We start from the raw sequence: 18,344 nt of genomic DNA on the forward strand, positions 1-18,344 counted from the left end.
GTAGTTTTTCTTTTATCTCAATCAATATCTACATGCGACTGTTTTAGTGTACATGAATTCAGTATTAAGCTTCTATTTGCGGATGCTATACTCCAATTCTTTCACTATAGCCTATAGGGATATTTCTGTGCTAGTTTTCAGATGCTAAAAATAATACAAACAAATGTCAATCCAAGGACAAAGCTGGAAGGAAACGTGCATTAATGTAACCAAAGAAGAATATACTTAACTTTTTGCTACTAAGCAAAGATGAAAATAACTTTGTCAACACATAGGTAGGTCTAAACTAAAACTACGGGAAAAGCCCCCTCGTGAATACCTATCAATCGTGCTTTACATTTTTAAAAGACTTGCTCCGTCCTTCATGAAAAACTACCAATGTTTCCCTTTAGACCACTCTTTCCAGTACCCACAGTAAGGAGTTTTCCTTCTAGATAAGGTGTTTATGTAGCCCTTCAACAGAACAACCACAGGCCCTACTCAATTGTGGGTTATGTGAGACCCCACCCATTACAATTCTCACACTCCATGCTGAACCCCTCACTTTAGACCTCAATCCCTGTTTCCTAACACAACCTAGAGGAGTTAAGAGTGCAGCATGACATCTCTTCTCCAGAGATTAAATCCTGGCTCCAATGGCAAAACTTCCATTGACTTCAGTAGGGCCAGGATTTCACTCCTAATGATCCAGGTGGTGAAGGACTCGAACTCAGATTACAGCATGGTACTGGGTGTGGTACTACAAGACTACCACGTTGGCCCACAAATGTGAAATACAAATTTAAAAGTTTCTACTTGCTATACACAGCTGTATTCTTCCATCAATTATCAAGAAAGCAAGTCACCAATTTAAACTTTCAGTGCATTGATAGATATAAGACCTCTTATTGAGTTCCCTGAAAAATAAATAAAGCCAGAAATCTTATTTGCCCTGACATTTACTCTGAAGGAAAACAAAAGCAAATGATTCTCAAATTAAAATGATTTTTCCTTGTTATCTCTTGGCCTTAAGTGGCACCTTCACCAATGTTAAAATGAAAGGATGCATGGACCAAGTCCTGGGAGAGAGAGATTAAAAAAAGAAAGAGAAAGAAGGAACCTCAGTGGCACTGTCCCAAAATATAAAATACTCAAACATTCATTAAAAAGGTAACATCTTCAATTAGCCTCAATTCAGATTTAAAGTATTATCCATAAAGCAGATATGGTTTTGCCCCACATAAGTGAGAGTTTATCAAGGCCACACCTGCAGCTCATATTTATAAATCCTGCCTTTGAAATAGAGATATTCTTAAAGAAATACCCATACTGCTTTGTATTCGAAGCTTGCATATGGAAAGGGAAATAGTACTATCATCAACTTCAGTGACTTCACTCTGGAGACACTGAGCAGCTCAGATTAAAGCTGCTGACACTGAAGGTTTTAGAATGGTAACAGGCATGATGCCCACTTTAATTATTCCTTTAAAACATAAATTAAGTAAGGGGAAATAATGTTCCTATGCATATAATCTGCATGAAGGAATGGAGCTAACCAATTCTGACTCTGACTGCAAACATCAGGCAGAAGGGAGAACAGACTCTTATCAAATTCATGGGGCCTGATTCTCCATTGTCTTGCAAGTTGTCTCATCAGCCACATAAAGGCAAAGGGATCGTGACATGTGTCTAAATTTTAGTACTGATGTAAATGAGTGGAGAATTCTGATCTGGTAGAGTTTTACATCTGCTTTGTACAGGTGTAAATGGCCACCTACTCCATGGAGTTTCTGCTGCATGCTCTCCTTTAAAAGGAAGGGTTTGAGGCCCTGCAGGACAAGCAAAAGGCAAAGCCTCTAATCCCCATGAAACCTGAAGATTCATGAAGACATCCCATGGATCCCATGGTCCACAGGTAGAACTTGACTAACTCAGCCATGCTTAGGGTTACCATATTTCAACAAGCAAAAAAGAGGACGGGAGGAGCCCCGCCCTAGCCCCGCCCCTGCCCCTCCCACTTCCCGCCCCCCCAGAACCCCCAACCCTCCCCCCGTTCCTTGTCCCCTGACTGCCCCCTCCTGGGACCCCTGCCCCTAACTGCCCCCCGGGACTCCACTCCCTATCTAAACCTCCTTGCCTCTTGTCCCCTGACTGCCCCAACCCTTATCCACACCCCCACCCCCAGACAGACCCCTGGGACTCCCACGCCCCATCCAACCACTCCCCACCCCCTGACAGCCCCCCCCAGAACTCCCAACCCATCTAAACCCCTCTGCTCCCTGTCCCCTGACTGCTCCGATCCCTCTCCGCACTCCTGCCCCCTGACAGCTCCCCCCAGAACTCCCAACCCATCTAAACCCCTCTGCTCCCTGTCCCCTGACTGCTCCGATCCCTCTCCGCACTCCTGCCCCCTGACAGCCCCCCCCAGAACTCCCAACCCATCTAAACCCCTCTGCTCCCTGTCCCCTGACTGCTCCGATCCCTCTCCCCACTCCTGCCCCCTGACAGCTCCCCCCCAGAACTCCCAGCCCCCCACCCCCCTGCTCCTTGTCCCCTGACTGCCCCCTCCTGGGACCCCTGCTCCTAACTGCCCTCCAGAACCCCACCCCCTACCTAAGACTCCCTGTTCCTTGTCCCCTAACTGCCCCCTCCTAAGACCCCCCCCAACTGCCCCCCAGGACCCTACCCCCTACCTGTACCCTGACTGCCCAAAACTTTCTCCACTCCCCTCCAAAAGCCCCCCCCCGTTTCTTGACTGCCCCCTCCAGAACCTCCCTGTCCCTTCTCCTGCCCCCCCTTACCCTGCTGCTCAGAACAGGGTGTTGGGCTCTGTGCCAGCCGGACACATGGCTGAGCTCCCCTGCACAACACAAAACCCGGTCCCTGGCCCTGCACAGGGCTGCCGGAGCGGGCTGCAGGAGGAGGAGCTGCCGGCCGGCTCAGAATGCAGGGGGGGGGGGTGGGAGGAGGAAGCTGCTCCTGAGTCCAGCCCGGGACTTTCCTGCAGCCCTCCCAGCCGCTCGCTCTGCCGGGGGAGGGGGAAATCCCGGACATTTTGAGTGCTTTACAAATTCCCCCCGGACGCTATTTTTAGCACACAAAAGGAGGACATGTCCGGGTAAATCCGGACGAATGGTAACCCTAGCCATGCTCCCACAGACTTCCTGAGTGTGCAAAGCTTCCACCTCTCAAACGGGTTCAATTGTGCTAGATGACTTTTTGCTCAGATGTCCACTAGATTTAAATGGGAGCCTCTTTCCACACTCCATGATCCTCCCTTCCCTGCCCAATTCCCAGTTACCTGCTCTTCTCTTCCCATTCACCTGCAGAATGCATTAGGCCCAAAATCACCAGAGCTGAAATATGCATTTTAATTAGTCGGACTACTCCCTCTGTCCAGCTTATTTTATAAATTATTTGAAAAGTTATTATTACTTTCAGAAAGTGTTAATTGCACTTCCATGCTTATTTTGCAGCATAATATTTAGCTCATAGATTATGGTGAGCATTCAACAAGTTACTGCGATTAAAAGTGGCAAAGTATTATAATTTGTGAAAGATGAGAGTAATGAATACAAGAGGTATCAATCTGTGCAATAAAAAGTATGCTTTTTCTCAAATGGTTTTGTCTTGACCACAGAATTGCCATACAATCGCAGCTCTTCATACTGTGGATTAGTGTACAATTACTGAGAATTAAATTTGGAGCAAGTAATCTCTTTATGGACAAAAATCAGTCCAGTATTGCACACACAGTAATGTATGATGTATGTGAGTCTGTGCTCATTTAAAGCCATCTTTATACCACTATGTAGTTGCATAATGATACAATATTTACGTACCAATATACATAATATATGCTGTGAGGCATACGATAATAAGGGAATTGGATGAATTTGCTGTTGTAATAAATCACATTTTAAATCTGATAAAAGTCTTCTCTTTTAAAAATGCACATTTCATAAAATGCCTTCATTATCATTTTACACTAACTCTTGCAGCAATAAATTCCAAAGTAGTGTTTTTTTAGTATTACATGATTACAATAGTTTAGTTTATTATGGCCAATTAACAGAATGGTTAGAACACTAAAGAGTAAATCAATTCAACAACAAACCATTATTTTAAATAACTACTGGAACCTGAAGGTATGCCTCTGTTTCCTCACTAGAAGTTATGCATTAAGAAGTTATTTCACTTAGCAACTTAATAACCTGTACTTAGAGAAAAAAATTGTTTGCAGCAGAAATAGGTAATGGAATGTAGCACTGCAGTTTACATTACTTATATTTTAGAGATCTCTTTAATTATCCAGCTTCTATTATTTGAGGGGGAGAAGATAGATGATTATGCCCCTGTTTCCTTAAACTTTTTACAGTCATTACTAAACACTGGACCAAAGCCATTCCTGGTGTAACTCCATTTATTAACTTTACTTTCTATAAAAAGTGATCATGTACTCATGTTGATGACAGTGATATTTAATAAAGCACTGTTACAGCATTACACTCTTACTTCAATTTTTAATGGTTTTTTGTTAACCTTTATTATGTAGCTTCACAATAATCATTATGGTGCTGTAAGCTCTTTGGGGCAGAGAAAGTCTATTTGCTCTGTGTTTGTACAGTGCCTACTACTACGGGCTCTTGATCCACGACTGCACTGCCTAGGTGTCATCACAGTACAAGTAATTAATAATAATGTTCCATTTTATCTATTTGCTATGGACAAATCTACAAGTCATAACCTAACTAAAGATGGCTGAAACTAAATCAGCCTTTTCTGGCTTGCCATTTACTCCATAAGTCATTGAACAAGTAACACAGCTGTGTATACTACATTTAATACCACAACAATTATCCCCACCTCAGTCACTGAAGAAAAGGGTGAACATTCAGAAACACGGCAACAGAAGAAAGCAAAGAAAAAGAATTGTATTAAAAATGATGAGAGTAAAAAGATGGTTTAAGAAATTTGTTATTCAATATGGAATGTTTCTTCTCTTGGTTACTGGCTCACATCTGGACCAGGTTAACAGTAAGTAAAAATTCATGGCACCTATCAGCTGGTTGTTGATCTCAGTCCATTTCCCAGTCCACACGACTCAGTCCACATCACTCAAACCACCACAAAAATGGACACTAATAAGTGCTATTTGGGGCATTGTCAGAAGATAGTACAGTACAAAGAATAATGTGCTTGAGAATGACCTAATCTTTTACCCATTAGAAGTGGCCCGGGTGGAGGGACATAAGCAAGACAACATGGGTAGGTGTGTACTGTGGATAAACAGAACTTCAGTATCTCAGGCTGTTAATGTGGTACCTTTTAAGAAGACTATATTTTCTTTAATAGTTTTCTACTTTCCACACAAGAGAGAGACAGTCTTCTACTATAGTTTATTTAATATGCTGCTTCTTCTTTTCTCCTTTAGTTTCTTGTCTTAACAACGGGTATCCAATTATTCAGTATCCAACAATAGTAGCAGAGCACAGAAATACAATTGTTTGCAGAAAGCTATGTGAAATAGTCATATGTAATATGATACTGCTTTCTTAAAGGAGAAATGTATTCTTACCTAAAATTATGGTTTCTCATACTAAGTCACCAACCTAGATGATACTTCTGGGTCTGGTCTGCACACATTGCAGACTGAGGTAGCAGCCTGAAGAATTTTGACCCCATGGTCAGTTTGTAGGCAGGAAGCGGTTCAATCCCAGCATCTTCCAAAACCAATATTGTTTGAAACACACATTAAGGTGTGGACAGGTCTGAAGCATAACTGAGAGATGAATGGGTTACAAACATCAAGGTGTAATAATATGTTTCTGAATTAAGATGCACTGAACAGTGTTGTCAACTCATGATTTTATCATGGGTCTCAATATTTGATGCTTCAAGTCCCAATTGCTTGAGCCATGTTATTATGTGAGAATCTCTGTTTTATTTTTTCCTCTCCAACACCACTCCTTTCCCCCACCCCTCCTTTTATTAAGTTAAGAGAAAAGAAAAGTTTCTCACCCTCATGGTTAGAAGAGCTGGAAAATGTGAACCCTAAAGGCTCAAAAAACATAAAGCAAAATATAAAGGACCCAACATTTATATTTTTAATCTTCATTTTTAAGGGGGGCTAACTCATGATTTTTCAATTATTTGTAATTGGAGTAGTAATTGATAGTAATACTGATGTAAGATCACATTATGCTACCGCACAATGTCTACATTAGGGAGTGCAGAGAATTGTAATCAATGTCCTTAATGTAAATAAGGCCATAGCTAAAGTTGCAATTAAGTCCCTATTTTAAGCACATTTTGCCACATACTGTCCCCTGCCCTCCAAAACCCATTTTTTAAAAAGAACAAAAAATCAGATTCAAAATGAATAAGTTACATTTGGGATCAAGGTAAAAAAATTTTACCTAACTGAAAGTGAATTAAACAAAGGGGTCTCTGTTTTCTGATTTTATTAGAGAACAAAAAACCCCTCACTAATTAACATAAGAACATAAGAACGGTTATACTGGGTCAGACGAATGGTCCGTCTAGCCCAGTTGCCTGTCATCCAACACTAACCAATTCCAGATGCTTCAAAGGGAGTGAATAGAACAGGGTAATTATCAAGTGATCCATCCCCGGCTGTCCAGTTCCAGCATCTGGCAGTCAGAGGCTTAGGGACTCCCAGAAAATGGGGTTGCATCACTATACATCTTGGCTAATAGCCACTGATGTTTTGTTTATTTAATTTTGCCAACTTTATAGCAAAAAATGGAAAGGAGAAAGATATACCTACTTTACTAGACTCATCTGGTTGAGATCCAGTGCACAAAACCAAAGATTAGTTGATTACAATATTAATCAGTTTTATCATTGGAATGTAACACTAATGTAAAAATAGCTCATTGTTTCCAACAAGCTTGAAGGGACCCTCCTAGTGTCTGCAGAGAAAAGGTTGGAGAGCATCCCCATAAGAAGCCTCTTAAGCTTTGAAGGGAGGGAGGGCTAGGGGACTCCAAAGAGCCTCCTAATGCTTATGGAGATCCCATTAGCCTCCCAATGCCTGCAGTTTGGATTTTGAAAGGTCCCTTCTACCCTGCCCCCAAGCCAGCTTGCTAAAAGTCAAGATTAACATGGAGCTCACAAGCCTCCAAACATTGTGGTTGAGAAGACCCTGATCAGCCTCTTAAGTTTTGACAGATTGGATGCATTTGTACAGGTGTAGTGAACTTCCCTAACATTTTCAGAAATGGGCTCCCCTCATGTGGGCCTCAGGAGGTGCACAGGAATGGGAGGAGCCATGCCCTATCACATATGCTTTGCTTTCTCGAGTCCCTTCCTCATCCTAGAGACCTAATAAGGTGCCCAAAAAGGGATCCCTTCTCCTGTACAGTTCCCGAGATTATCAGGAGTGGGAGATCCACTCCTACAGATTTCATGAAGTCAGCAAGAAGAAGGAAAATGAGCCCTCTCTATCTCAATACCTGCTTTCCCTACTCCCATTTTAGGGCTATTTAAAAAACTAAGGGACTTCCAGACAAAAAAACTTTAAGGTGAAGTTAAGGCAGAGTATACATATATAAGTATAAATCTCCCTATAATAATGTGGCAGTTTGTAAAACCACTCCATTAAAATGCAAGGAAATTCAAAGTTAAGGTTGGACTTACAAGAAACCCAGACATCTGAAAGCATGGACATACATGGGTATGATACCCAAACTACCTTCTCTGCCTTTGTAGCAATGCACTTCGAAAAAACTAAAAACGTATACTACCTTATCCATCCATAATAGAGACCTTCATCTTATCAGTGACCATAAGAACAAGAATGCCTTATTATTAATCAATGAGTGTATCAACTCTGGTCTTCTTTAAGACAAACCACAAGAAAAAGAATACTTTGCTATTTTTTCAGTCTGGAATTTATTCGTTCATTCCTTTTTAAGAGTCTGATCCAAAGCCCTTTGTGTATCCTATTTTACAGTATAGATTAAATCAAAGATTCACATCTAACGAGAAACTGAGGCTTAATCCTGGCGACAATAACTACTGGTAGTAAGCACTGCATTCAGTAGTATGCATTAAGCATTCACATCTCATCCTTAATATTTACTATGTCTTTCACTGCTAGCAAATATAAAGATCCTAGAAAAAAAACTTTAATATATAACAGATTATAAAATGATTTATTATCCCACCATTTGTAACTTCTTCATCTTTCTCGGCTTCAGACATGACCATAGCTTATTCTGCGTTTCCAATTCTAACATTACTGGCTTTGGAAGATGCTGGGAGTCAACCACTTCCTGCCTACTAGTTGAGCATGGGCTCCAAAATTCTTCAGGCTGCTGCCTCTGTCCACACTTCTACCAGATTGGACCCAGAAGCATCTTCTAGACTGGTGATGTCCTTATTATTTGTGTTACTTTACCGCTCAGGAGCCCTAATCATGAACCAGGACCCCATTGCACTAGCAGTGTGAGAACACATAGTTACAGGTAAGACTACACTTCTTTAAGAAGCATCTAGAATATCTTATATTATTTTCTGAAAACAATTTTATTTCTCTGCTCTGCTATATTTTTAATAGTGCATCAAGTGTCTTAAGTGTCCTACCTCTGCAAATAGTTTCAGATGCTGCTATAACGAACATGAAGTTGCTGACAATACCCTTGTTTGCAATGTGACAGAGACCCTGGTAGAAAAACAGCCTTCTGTCTTTGTCCTTTGAAGTGCTATTTTGAGCCTATTCTATTCCTGCAGGAAACCTTTACCCTGGAAATTCAACAAGGGCCCAAAGCATCTTGTACAGTCATTCTGCACATTTTGATATATTCTCTAGAATCCATGTTCCCCCCCCCCCCTTCCCTGGAGAAGGAATTTCTGATCTCCTGACAGTGCTGCTCTATTTATAACTAATATTAATACAGATGTCCAGGTACATGAAATCAATAGTATCTTTGGGTGGGCAAGAAATATAGTATCAAGCACTAGTTTTGTTATAAGGAAGAACAGTGCCCAAATTAGGTTTTTACTTTGCAAATACATATCAAATACACACAGAAAAGTCTCACATTAGTTTGGTGGAATCTAATAACATATATTTGAACTCTGGCATCAAATATTTGTATGTAGGTTATCAGGTATATTGCTTAAACTGATGTGCAGTTTAAGACCATATGAATTACAAAAAGAAGCTTTACCGATGACAGATGTTGGTCTACCATCAGGAAGCTGAAAAAGAAGTACTTTTTCATGTCCATGGATTTCATTTGTTCTAAATTTGAGCATTCACTAAATGCTACTGCCAAGAAATGACCCCACCATAACCTCGCCCTTCTCTGCAGAGACCTTAATTAGGCTCTCTAATATAACTTACATAAGCTATTTTTAAATGGACTTCCTCCCCCACACACATACACACATCAGTAATGAGTAAATTTTATTCTGAAAACCAGCTGATTTGTTAAAAATATAATATGCTCACAGACAAAAAGATGTGCTTGCTCGTCATTCTTCAGATGAAATGATAGTCCTAAGATGTTCTAACATAAATTATTAAACCGGCTGCATTTATGAAGCTCTTCAGAACAGTCTAAACTGACCGGAAGCATATGCCGCATCCCATTTGGGGCCCAATCCTGAAACCATGTTTCAATGAGATCAATCATATTATCATGTAAGTCATTATTTATGAGAGAAAGGTTTACTGGAAGGGGGCCTTTGGGGGGGGGGCATTTTTTACATAAATTGTACTCCAACACTTAACAAGCCAAATAACAGCAGAGGGAGAGAGAAATTAAGATACAGTATAGGCAGATGCTCCCTCTCCCTTCTCCTCCACCCCCCAGCAGCAGCAAAGCTAACATTACACCTCTATGGGGAGAAGACCCCAGCTGCGCATCACATATAAGCATGAAAGGAGAGAGGGTGAATAAGCACCTTTGACTCTGAGTTCTTTCTATTCTGGGTAATTGAAAGGGCCCCTTCTGGTGTCCGACCTCCACCTCCACCCCCAGTGGCTCGCAGGGAATGATGCTGAATCACTATCAGCAGCTGTTCCTCATCTGGCCTCTCCCTTCGACGCCCATCTCCCCGCAGCAGAGGCTTCGCGCCCCTGTACCTTTGCTACCACGGGGGAGCTGGGAGGAGGGGGAAGGTTCAGGGGGCTCTGGGTAGAACAACCCCACCCGGCTGCTACAGCCGCCCCGCGCTGCGCCCAGGACCAGGAGGGGGTGAAGGGCAGTGGGAAGGGACCGGGATTTCCCGGCTTTCTTGCCTGTACCTTGAGGCTGAGGGTCCCCCCCACACTCCGCTCTGCAGGGTCGCTGCGCTGCACCCGCCCGCCTGCTCTCGTGCCGGTGTCTGGGGTCCCTCCCCGGCCAGCAGCACCTGCTCCGGAGCCTGCCAAGGCTGGACGCTGGAGGCAGCGGCGGCGGCAGGCGGGGACAACTGGGCTGCCGGAGCAAACCATTGGCGGGCTGGGGGGGGGGGGGGGTGCGAGCTGCCGGCCCGGCGGAGGGAGGCGGAGACGGGCTCGCGGGGCCGGTGGGTGCGCGAGGCAGCCGGCGGTGGCTCCCGAAGGGCGGGCGAGGGCTGCGGAGCGGGCCCCGCCGCCGGGACGTGTCTTACCTCCCCCGAACTCCTCCGCCAGCCCGGGTAGCGGCGGCCCCGCGGCTGCTCCGCCCTCGGACGCAGAGGACCTAGCAACCCGGGCGCGACGGGCCTCTCACCCGCCCTGCCCGGGCACGGGGGCCGGGGCTCGTCCGGCGCTCACCCCGCCCGGCCTCGCCCCGTCAGAGCCAGCGGCTGGGGCAGTGAGCGAGCCAGCGAGCGAGGGGAGGGGAGGGGGCGCCCTGCCCTGCCCTGCCCTGCCCTGCGCTGCGCTGCGGGGCCGCCGCGGGATCCCGCCGCACCGGCTAGCGGTACCCGGCTCAGGAGCCCCGCGCCGCATCCCTCGCATCCTAGCGCTCCTGACCGCCCCGCGGGCCGCTCCCTACGGATCCCTGACGCTGCTCCCGGAGTAGCTCCCCCATCACTGCTCTTCCCCCGGCCCCCTGCACAAAGCAAAGCAAAACTGACCAGGGGTGCAAACCTTCTGTTCCCGTAAGGATCTGATCTGCCTTTAGGTCAGTGGTTCTCACCAGGGGTACAGGGACCTCTGGGGGCACGCAGGGGATGGTAAGGGTTCAGGTAAGACAGACATGCATGTAGACTTTGTTTTAAAATCCTTTCTCCCTCAATACTTTGTTCCTACTGTTAAAGTAAACAATACTTTGGTTCAATCTAAGGCCTTGGCTACACTTGCGGATTCACAGCGCTGCCTTGAAGCGCGAGTGTAGCTGCACCGCCAGCGCTGCAAGAGCCCTCTCGCAGCGCTGCAAGTACTCCACCTCTCCGAGGGGAATAGTTTGCAGCGCTGCGAGCGAGCGTGCAGCGCTGCAGGCGCTGATTACACTGGCGCTTTACAGCACTGCACTCACTTTTTTCACACCCCTGAGCGCAGCGCTGTGAATTGCCAGTGTAGCAAAGGGTATGTCTACACTACGAAATTAGGTCGAATTTATAGAAGCCGGTTTTAGGGTACGTCTATACCCAGCCGCTAGTTCGGCGGCTGGCAATCAAACTTCTGGGTTCGACTTATCGCGTCTTGTCTGGACGCGATAAGTCGAACCTGGAAGTGCTCGCCGTCGACTGCGGTACTCCAGCTCGGCGAGAGGAGTACCGCGGAGTCGACGGGGGAGCCTGCCTGCCGCGTGTGGACCGAGGTAAGATCGAACTAAGGTACTTCCAACTTCAGCTACGTTATTCACGTAGCTGAAGTTGCGTACCTTAGTTCGATTTGGAGGGTTAGTGTAGACCAAGCCTTATAGATATCGATTTTATACAGTCGATTGTGTGTCCCCCCACATAAAATGCTCTAAATGCATGAAGTCGGCGGACCGTGTCCACAGTACCAAGGCTAGCGTCGACTTCCGGAGCGTTGCACTGTGGGTAGCTATCGCACAGTTCCCGCAGTCTCCGCCGCCCATTGGAATTCTGGGTTGAGATCCCAATGCTTGATGATGCAAAACAGTGTCGCGGGGGGTTCTTTGTACATGTCGTCAGGCCCTTCTCCCTCCATCAGAGCAACGGCAGACAATCGATTTGCGCCTTTTTACCTGGGCTACCTGTGCAGACAACATACCATGGCAAGCATGGAGCCCGCTCAGCTCAGCTCACCGTCACCATATGTCATCTGGGTGCCGGCAGATGTGGTACTGCATTGCTACACAGCAGCAGCTAATTGCCTTTTGGCAGTAGACGGTGCAGTATGACTGGTAGCCTTCATCGGCTATCCAGGTGCTGGCAGACGTGGGGCTGCATTGCTACACAGCAGCAGCCCCTTGCCTTTTGGCAGTAGATGGTGTATTACGACTGTTATCCGTCATCGTTGTATTCCAGCTCAATTAGAGGCACCTGGGCAGACATGCTTTGTCTCCTGGAGACTCAGTCCTGCCGGCAGTCCTATTGAACCGTCTTCACGATGATGGCTAGCATCCGTAGTACAGTATCTTCTGCCAAGCACCCAGAAGACGCCAAGGGCTATCAGTCATGCTGCACCGTCTGCTGCCAGCTTAAGATGTAAAAAATAGATGTATTCATTTGCTTCCCCCTCTCTCCGTGAAATCAACGGCCTGCTAAACTCAGGGTTTTGAGTTCAATCTTTGGGGGGGCCATTCTGTGTGACAGTTCTTTGTGTTTCTCCCTGATGCACAGCCACCTTTGTTGATTTTAATACCCTGTACGCCATGTCGTCAGTTGCCCCTCCCTCCCTCCATCCATCAGTTTCGCTCCTTTTTTCAGACCAGACGCCATAGCACTGGGATCATGGAGCCCGCTCAGATCACCGCGGCAATTATGAGCACTATGAACACCACGCGCATTGTCCTGGAGTATATGCAGAGCCAGGACATGCCAAAGCAAAACCAGGACCGGCCGATGAGGCGATTGCAGCGTAGCGACGAGAGTGATGAGGAAATTGACATGGACATAGCCTTCACACAAGGTACGGGCCCCAGCAATGTGCAAATCATAGTGTTACTGGGGCAGGTTCATGGCGTGGAACGCCGATTCTGGGCCCGGGAAACAAGCACAGACTGGTGGGACCGCATCGTGTTGCAGGTGTGGGACGATTCCCAGTGGCTGCGAAACTTTCGCATGCGTAGGTCACTTTCATGGAACTTTGTGACTTGCTTTCCCCTGCCCTGAGGCGCCAGAATACCAGGATGAGAGCAATCCTCACAGTTGAGAAGCGAATGGCGATAGCCCTGTGGAAGCTTGCAACGCCAGACAGCTACCGGTCAGTCGGGAATCAATTTGGAGTGGGCAAATCTACTGTGAGGGCTGCTGTGATCCAAGTTGCCTGGGCAATCAAAGACCTGGTGATATCAAGGGTAGTGACTCTGGGAAACGTGCAGGTCACAGTGGATGGCGCTGCTGCAAAGGGATTCCCAAACTGTGGTGGGGCGATAGACGGAACCCATATCCCTATCTTGGCACTGGAGCACCAAGCCACCGAGTACATAAACCGCAAGGGGTACTTTTCAATGCTGCTGCAAGCCCTGGTGGATCACAAGGGATGTTTCACCAACATCAACGTGGGATGGCCGGGAAAGGTACATGATGCTCGCGTCTGCAGGTACTCTGGTCTGTTTCGAAAGCTGGAGGAAGGGACTTTCTCCCCCAACCAGAAAATAACCGTTGGGGATGTTGAAATGCCTATCGTTATCCTTGGGGACCCAGTCTACCCCTTAATGCCATGGCTCATGAAGCCGTACACAGGCAGCCTGGACAGTAGTCAGGACCTGTTCAACTATAGGCTGAGCAAGTGCCGAATGGTGGTGGAATGTGCATTTGGACTTTTAAAAGCGCGCTGGCGCAGCTTATTGACTCGGATAGTCCTCAGCGAAACGAATATCCTCATTGTTATTGCTGCTTGCTGTGCGCTCCACAATATCTGCGAGAGTAAGTGGGAGACATTTATGGCGGGGTGGGAGGTTGAGGCAAATCGCCTGGCCGCTGATTACGTGCAGCCAGACACCAGGGCGGTTAGAAGAGTACAGCAGGGTGCGGTGCGCATCAGAGAAGCTTTGAAAACCAGTTTTGTGACTGGCCAGGCTACGGTGTGAAACTTCTGTTTGTTTCTCCTTGATGAACCCCCCGCCACCCCCGCCACCACCACCCCCGGTTCACTCTACTTCCCTGTAAACCAACCACCCCACCCTCCCCTCCCCACTTCGAGCACCGCTTGCAGAGGCAATAAAGTCATCGTTACTTCTCATTCATGCATTCTTTATTAATTCATCACACAACTAGGGGGATAATTGCCAAGGTAGCCCGGGATGGGTGGGGGAGGAGGGAAGGAAAAGGACACACTGCAGTTTAAAACTTTAAAACTTTAACACTTATTGAAGGCCAGCCTTCCAATGCTCGGGCAATCATCTGGGGTGGAGTGGCTGGGTGGCTGGAGGCCCCCCACCGTGTTCTTGGGCGTCTGAGTGAGGAAGCAATGGGACTTGGGGAGGAGGGCTGTTGGTTACACAGGGGCTGTAGCGGCGGTCTCAGCTCCTGCTGCCTTTCCTGCATCTCAGCCATACGCTGGAGCATATCATTTTGATGCTCCAGCAGCTGGAGCATCGACTCTTGCCTTCTGTCTGCAAGCTGATGCCACCTATCATCTTCAGCCCGCAACTTGCTCTGTTCAGCCTGTGATTCAGCCCGCCACCTCTCCTCTCGTTCATATTGTGCTTTTCTGATGTCTGACATTGACTGCCTCCACGCATTCTGCTGTGCTCTTTCAGCATGGGAGGACATCTGGAGCTCCGTGAACATATCATCCCAAGTCCGCCGTTTTCTCCTTCTAATCTTCGCTAGCCTCTGCAAAGGAGAAACATTTGCAGCTGGTGGAGGAGAAGGGAGAGGTGGTTAAAAAAGACACATTTTAGAAAACAATGGGTACACTCTTTCACATTAAATTTTGCTGTTCACATTACACAGCACATGTGCTTTCGTTACAAGGTCGCATTTTTCCTCTTATATTGAGGGCCTGCCGGTTTGGTGTGAGAGATCACTCATGCAGTGCCAGGCAACAGAATTCGGCTTGCAGGCAGCCATGGTAAGCCACAGTCTTTTGGTTTTTTTAACCTTCATAACATGTGGGATGGTTTCAAACAGCAGCGCCCTCATTTCCCATACCAAGCACCCGTTGGGTTGGCCATTTAAAATGGGTTTGCAATGTAAAAGGAGGGGCTGGGGTTTCCGGGTTAACATGCAGCACAAACCCAACTACCCCCCCACACACACCCACACCCAATTCTCTGGGATGATCACTTCACCTCTCCCACCCACCACGTGGCTAACAGCGGGGAACATTTCTGTTCAGCCGAGCAGAAACAGGCACCTCCGAATGTCCCCTTAATAAAATCACCCCATTTCAACCAGATGACCGTGAATGATATCACTCTCCTGAGGATAACAAAGAGAGATAAGGAATGGATGTTATCTGCATGCCAGCAAACACCGGGACCATACGCTGCCATGCTTTGTTATGCAATGATTCCAGACTACGTGCTACTGGCCTGGCATGGTAAAGTGTCCTACCATGGTGGATGGGATAAGGCAGCCCTCGCCAGAAACCTTTTGCAAAGGCTCTGGGAGTACATGAAGGAGAGCTTTCTGGAGATGTCCCTGGAGGATTTCTGCTCCATCCCCATACATGTTAACAGACTTTTCCAGTAGCTGTACTGGCCGCGATTGCCAGGGCAAATTAATCATTCATCATTAAACATGCTTGCTTTTAAACCATGTGTAATATTTACAAAGGTACACTCACCAGAGGTCCCTTGTGTGCCCTCAGGGTCTGGGAACACGCCTTGGGTGAGTTCGGGGGATACTGGTTCCAGGTCCAGGGTGATGAACATATCCTGGCTGTTGGGGAAACCGGTTTCTCCGCTTCCTTGCTGTGAGCTATCTTCATTGTCTTCATCATCATCATCTTCCGCGTACCCCGAACCCGCTTCCCTGTTGTGTGTTTCTCCACGGAGTCAAAGCACACGGTTGGGGTAGTGGTGGCTGCACTCCCTAGAATGGCATGCAGCTCCGCGTAGAATCGGCATGTTTGCAGCTCTGCCCCAGACCTTCCGTTTGCCTCTCTGGCTTTGTGGTAGGCTTGCCTTAGCTCCTTAATTTTAACGCGGCACTGCTGTGCGTCCCTGTTATGGCCTCTGTCCTTCGTGGCCTTGGAGACCTTTTCTAATATTTTGCCATTTCGTTTATTGCTACGGAGTTCAGCTAGCACTGATTCATCTCCCCACATGACGAGCAGATCCCGTACCTCCCGTTCGGTCCATGCTGGAGCTCTTTTGCGATCCTGGGACTCCATCATGGTTACCTGTGCTGATGAGCTCTGCGAGGTCACCTGTGCTCTCCACATTGGGCAAACAGGAAATGAAATTCAAAAGTTCGCGGCGCTTTTCCTGTCTACCTGGTCAGTGCATCTGAGTTGAGAGTGCTGTCCAGAGCGGTCACAATGAAGCACTGTGGGATAACTCCCGGAGGCCAATAACGTTGAATTCCGTCCACACTACCCCAAATCCGACCCGCAAAGGCCGATTTTAGCGCTAATCCCCTCGTCGGAGGTGGAGTAAAGAAACCAGTTTAAAGGGCCATTTAAGTCGAAAGAAAGGGCTTCATCATGTGGACGCGTCCAGGCTTAATTTGATTTAACGTTGCTAAAGTCGACCTAAATTTGTAGTGTAGACCAGGCCTAAGAAGGCTGTCTGGTCACGACAAGACTCCGCTGGTTGCAGACTGCCAACAGGAAGAATTGCAGGTGCCAAGCCCAGTTGGATATGCTGGGTAAACACAATGAATACACCAGGTACCATAGCCCAGGGCATGGTCAAAGAGTGGGAGAATTGTGGAATTCCACTCCAGAAGAGATAAAGGCATGAGACTTGAGAGTACACTCCGAGGCAGACCATCCAAGAAAGGGAAGAAGTTGCAGCTAGCCTTGCAACAATGACAACTTCATCTCTCAGTTGCCCATCTGTAAAATGTATGAGTGTTGTAACAAATTTATTAATATTTATGAGATGCTGAGTTACCATAAGAATGCAGCCATACAAGAATTTGCAAGATAGGTAGACTGGAAATTTAGTGCAAAGAGCTGCCCCTTGACTACAGGGTGGAAATCAGTACAAGGGTCGGGGGACGCAATGCTAGGTGCCGACAGGGTCTAGGCTGAAGCAAGCCTGGGACAGGACAGGAATGGGCTTAGGCAAGGTTGAGCCAGGAACAGGAATAAGTCTGAGATCCCCTATATGGGAGACTAGACTTCAAACAAGAAGAACCCTCACAGTAAAATTCCTAATTTCTAATGATTTAAGAAAATTGTTGTCCCCTTTTGACTCGAGTAACTAGTCAGAATTCAGGGCTATGAATGGGAATAGAAATTGATGGTGGAGACAGGTATTTTGTTTGATGCATTTTTGTTTATTTACTAGATATATAAACACAGGAGGAACCAAAGGCCAACAGAGTCGTTTCTTATCTTACAATCCCCCCCCCCCATGCCTCTTTAGCCAGTCCAGACCCAAAAGCTCTCTCTGCCTTCTGCCAGGGCGACACCCTAGTTATAGCCTTTTGTTTGGATTTCTTCTGGTTTTCTGTCACTTTCTGGTTCTGTCTTTTACTTTCTCTCTCCCCTCACCCACCAACAATACTTAGTTTAAGTGCCTCTAACCACACAGTTCAAAACTCCTGGTGGGATCACATCACTTTTGTCTTAGGTGGAGGTTTGTGATTAATTTATCCTTACAGTTATGTTAATTGACAGGTCATCTCACATATGTCAGTTTCAATCAGGTTTCAACTCAATCCATAACAAGGTTTCAGCCTGTAAGAATTCTGTTTTCATAGATATAAAACCGTGGAAATAGTGTTTTTCGGAAATTCACTACACAATCCTAAATATCCACCACAAATGAAGTACTGTAACGTGCAGAGTTAATAAACTGTTAATAACCAAGTAGATTTCATTACCACCTGGATTGTTCATACAACGAAAGTAACAACATTTCTCAGGCTCAACAAGGTACATAAGTATCAGAGGGGTAGCCGTGTTAGTCTGAATCTGTAAAAAGCAACAGAGGGTCCTGTGGCACCTTTAAGACTAACAGAAGTATTGGGAGAGTAAGCTTTCATGCGTAAGAACCTCACTTCTTGCATCTGAAGAAGTGAGGTTCTTACCCACGAAAGCTTATGCTCCCAATACTTCTGTTAGTCTTAAAGGTGCCACAGGACCCTCTGTTGCAAGGTACATAAGAACA

General features: G+C 46.5%; 1 protein-coding gene across 7 annotated transcripts in view; it reads right to left on the minus strand.

The window, feature by feature from the left end:
* TTLL7 (tubulin tyrosine ligase like 7) overlaps positions 1 to 10,739 on the minus strand; it is a 115,840-nt gene extending 105,101 nt beyond the window's left edge. For 3 of the 7 annotated variants that reach the window (XR_010589672.1, XM_065554117.1, XM_024103836.3), the window contains exon 1: positions 10,606 to 10,739. Coding sequence is in view for 2 of the 7 variants with exons in the window: in XM_008166619.3 (XP_008164841.2) it covers positions 10,259 to 10,447 (189 nt within the window). In the remaining 5 variants the exon portion in view is untranslated. Of the gene's footprint in view, positions 1 to 10,258; positions 10,498 to 10,605 lie in introns of those variants that run through there. The other 4 variants (XR_010589671.1, XM_008166619.3, XR_010589670.1 and 1 more) reach the window with 3 other exon arrangements.
* Between the last annotated feature and the right edge of the window lie 7,605 nt (positions 10,740 to 18,344).

Source organism: Chrysemys picta, chromosome 8 (genome assembly GCF_011386835.1).
Source record: "Chrysemys picta bellii isolate R12L10 chromosome 8, ASM1138683v2, whole genome shotgun sequence".
Taxonomy (NCBI): Eukaryota; Metazoa; Chordata; order Testudines; family Emydidae; genus Chrysemys; species Chrysemys picta.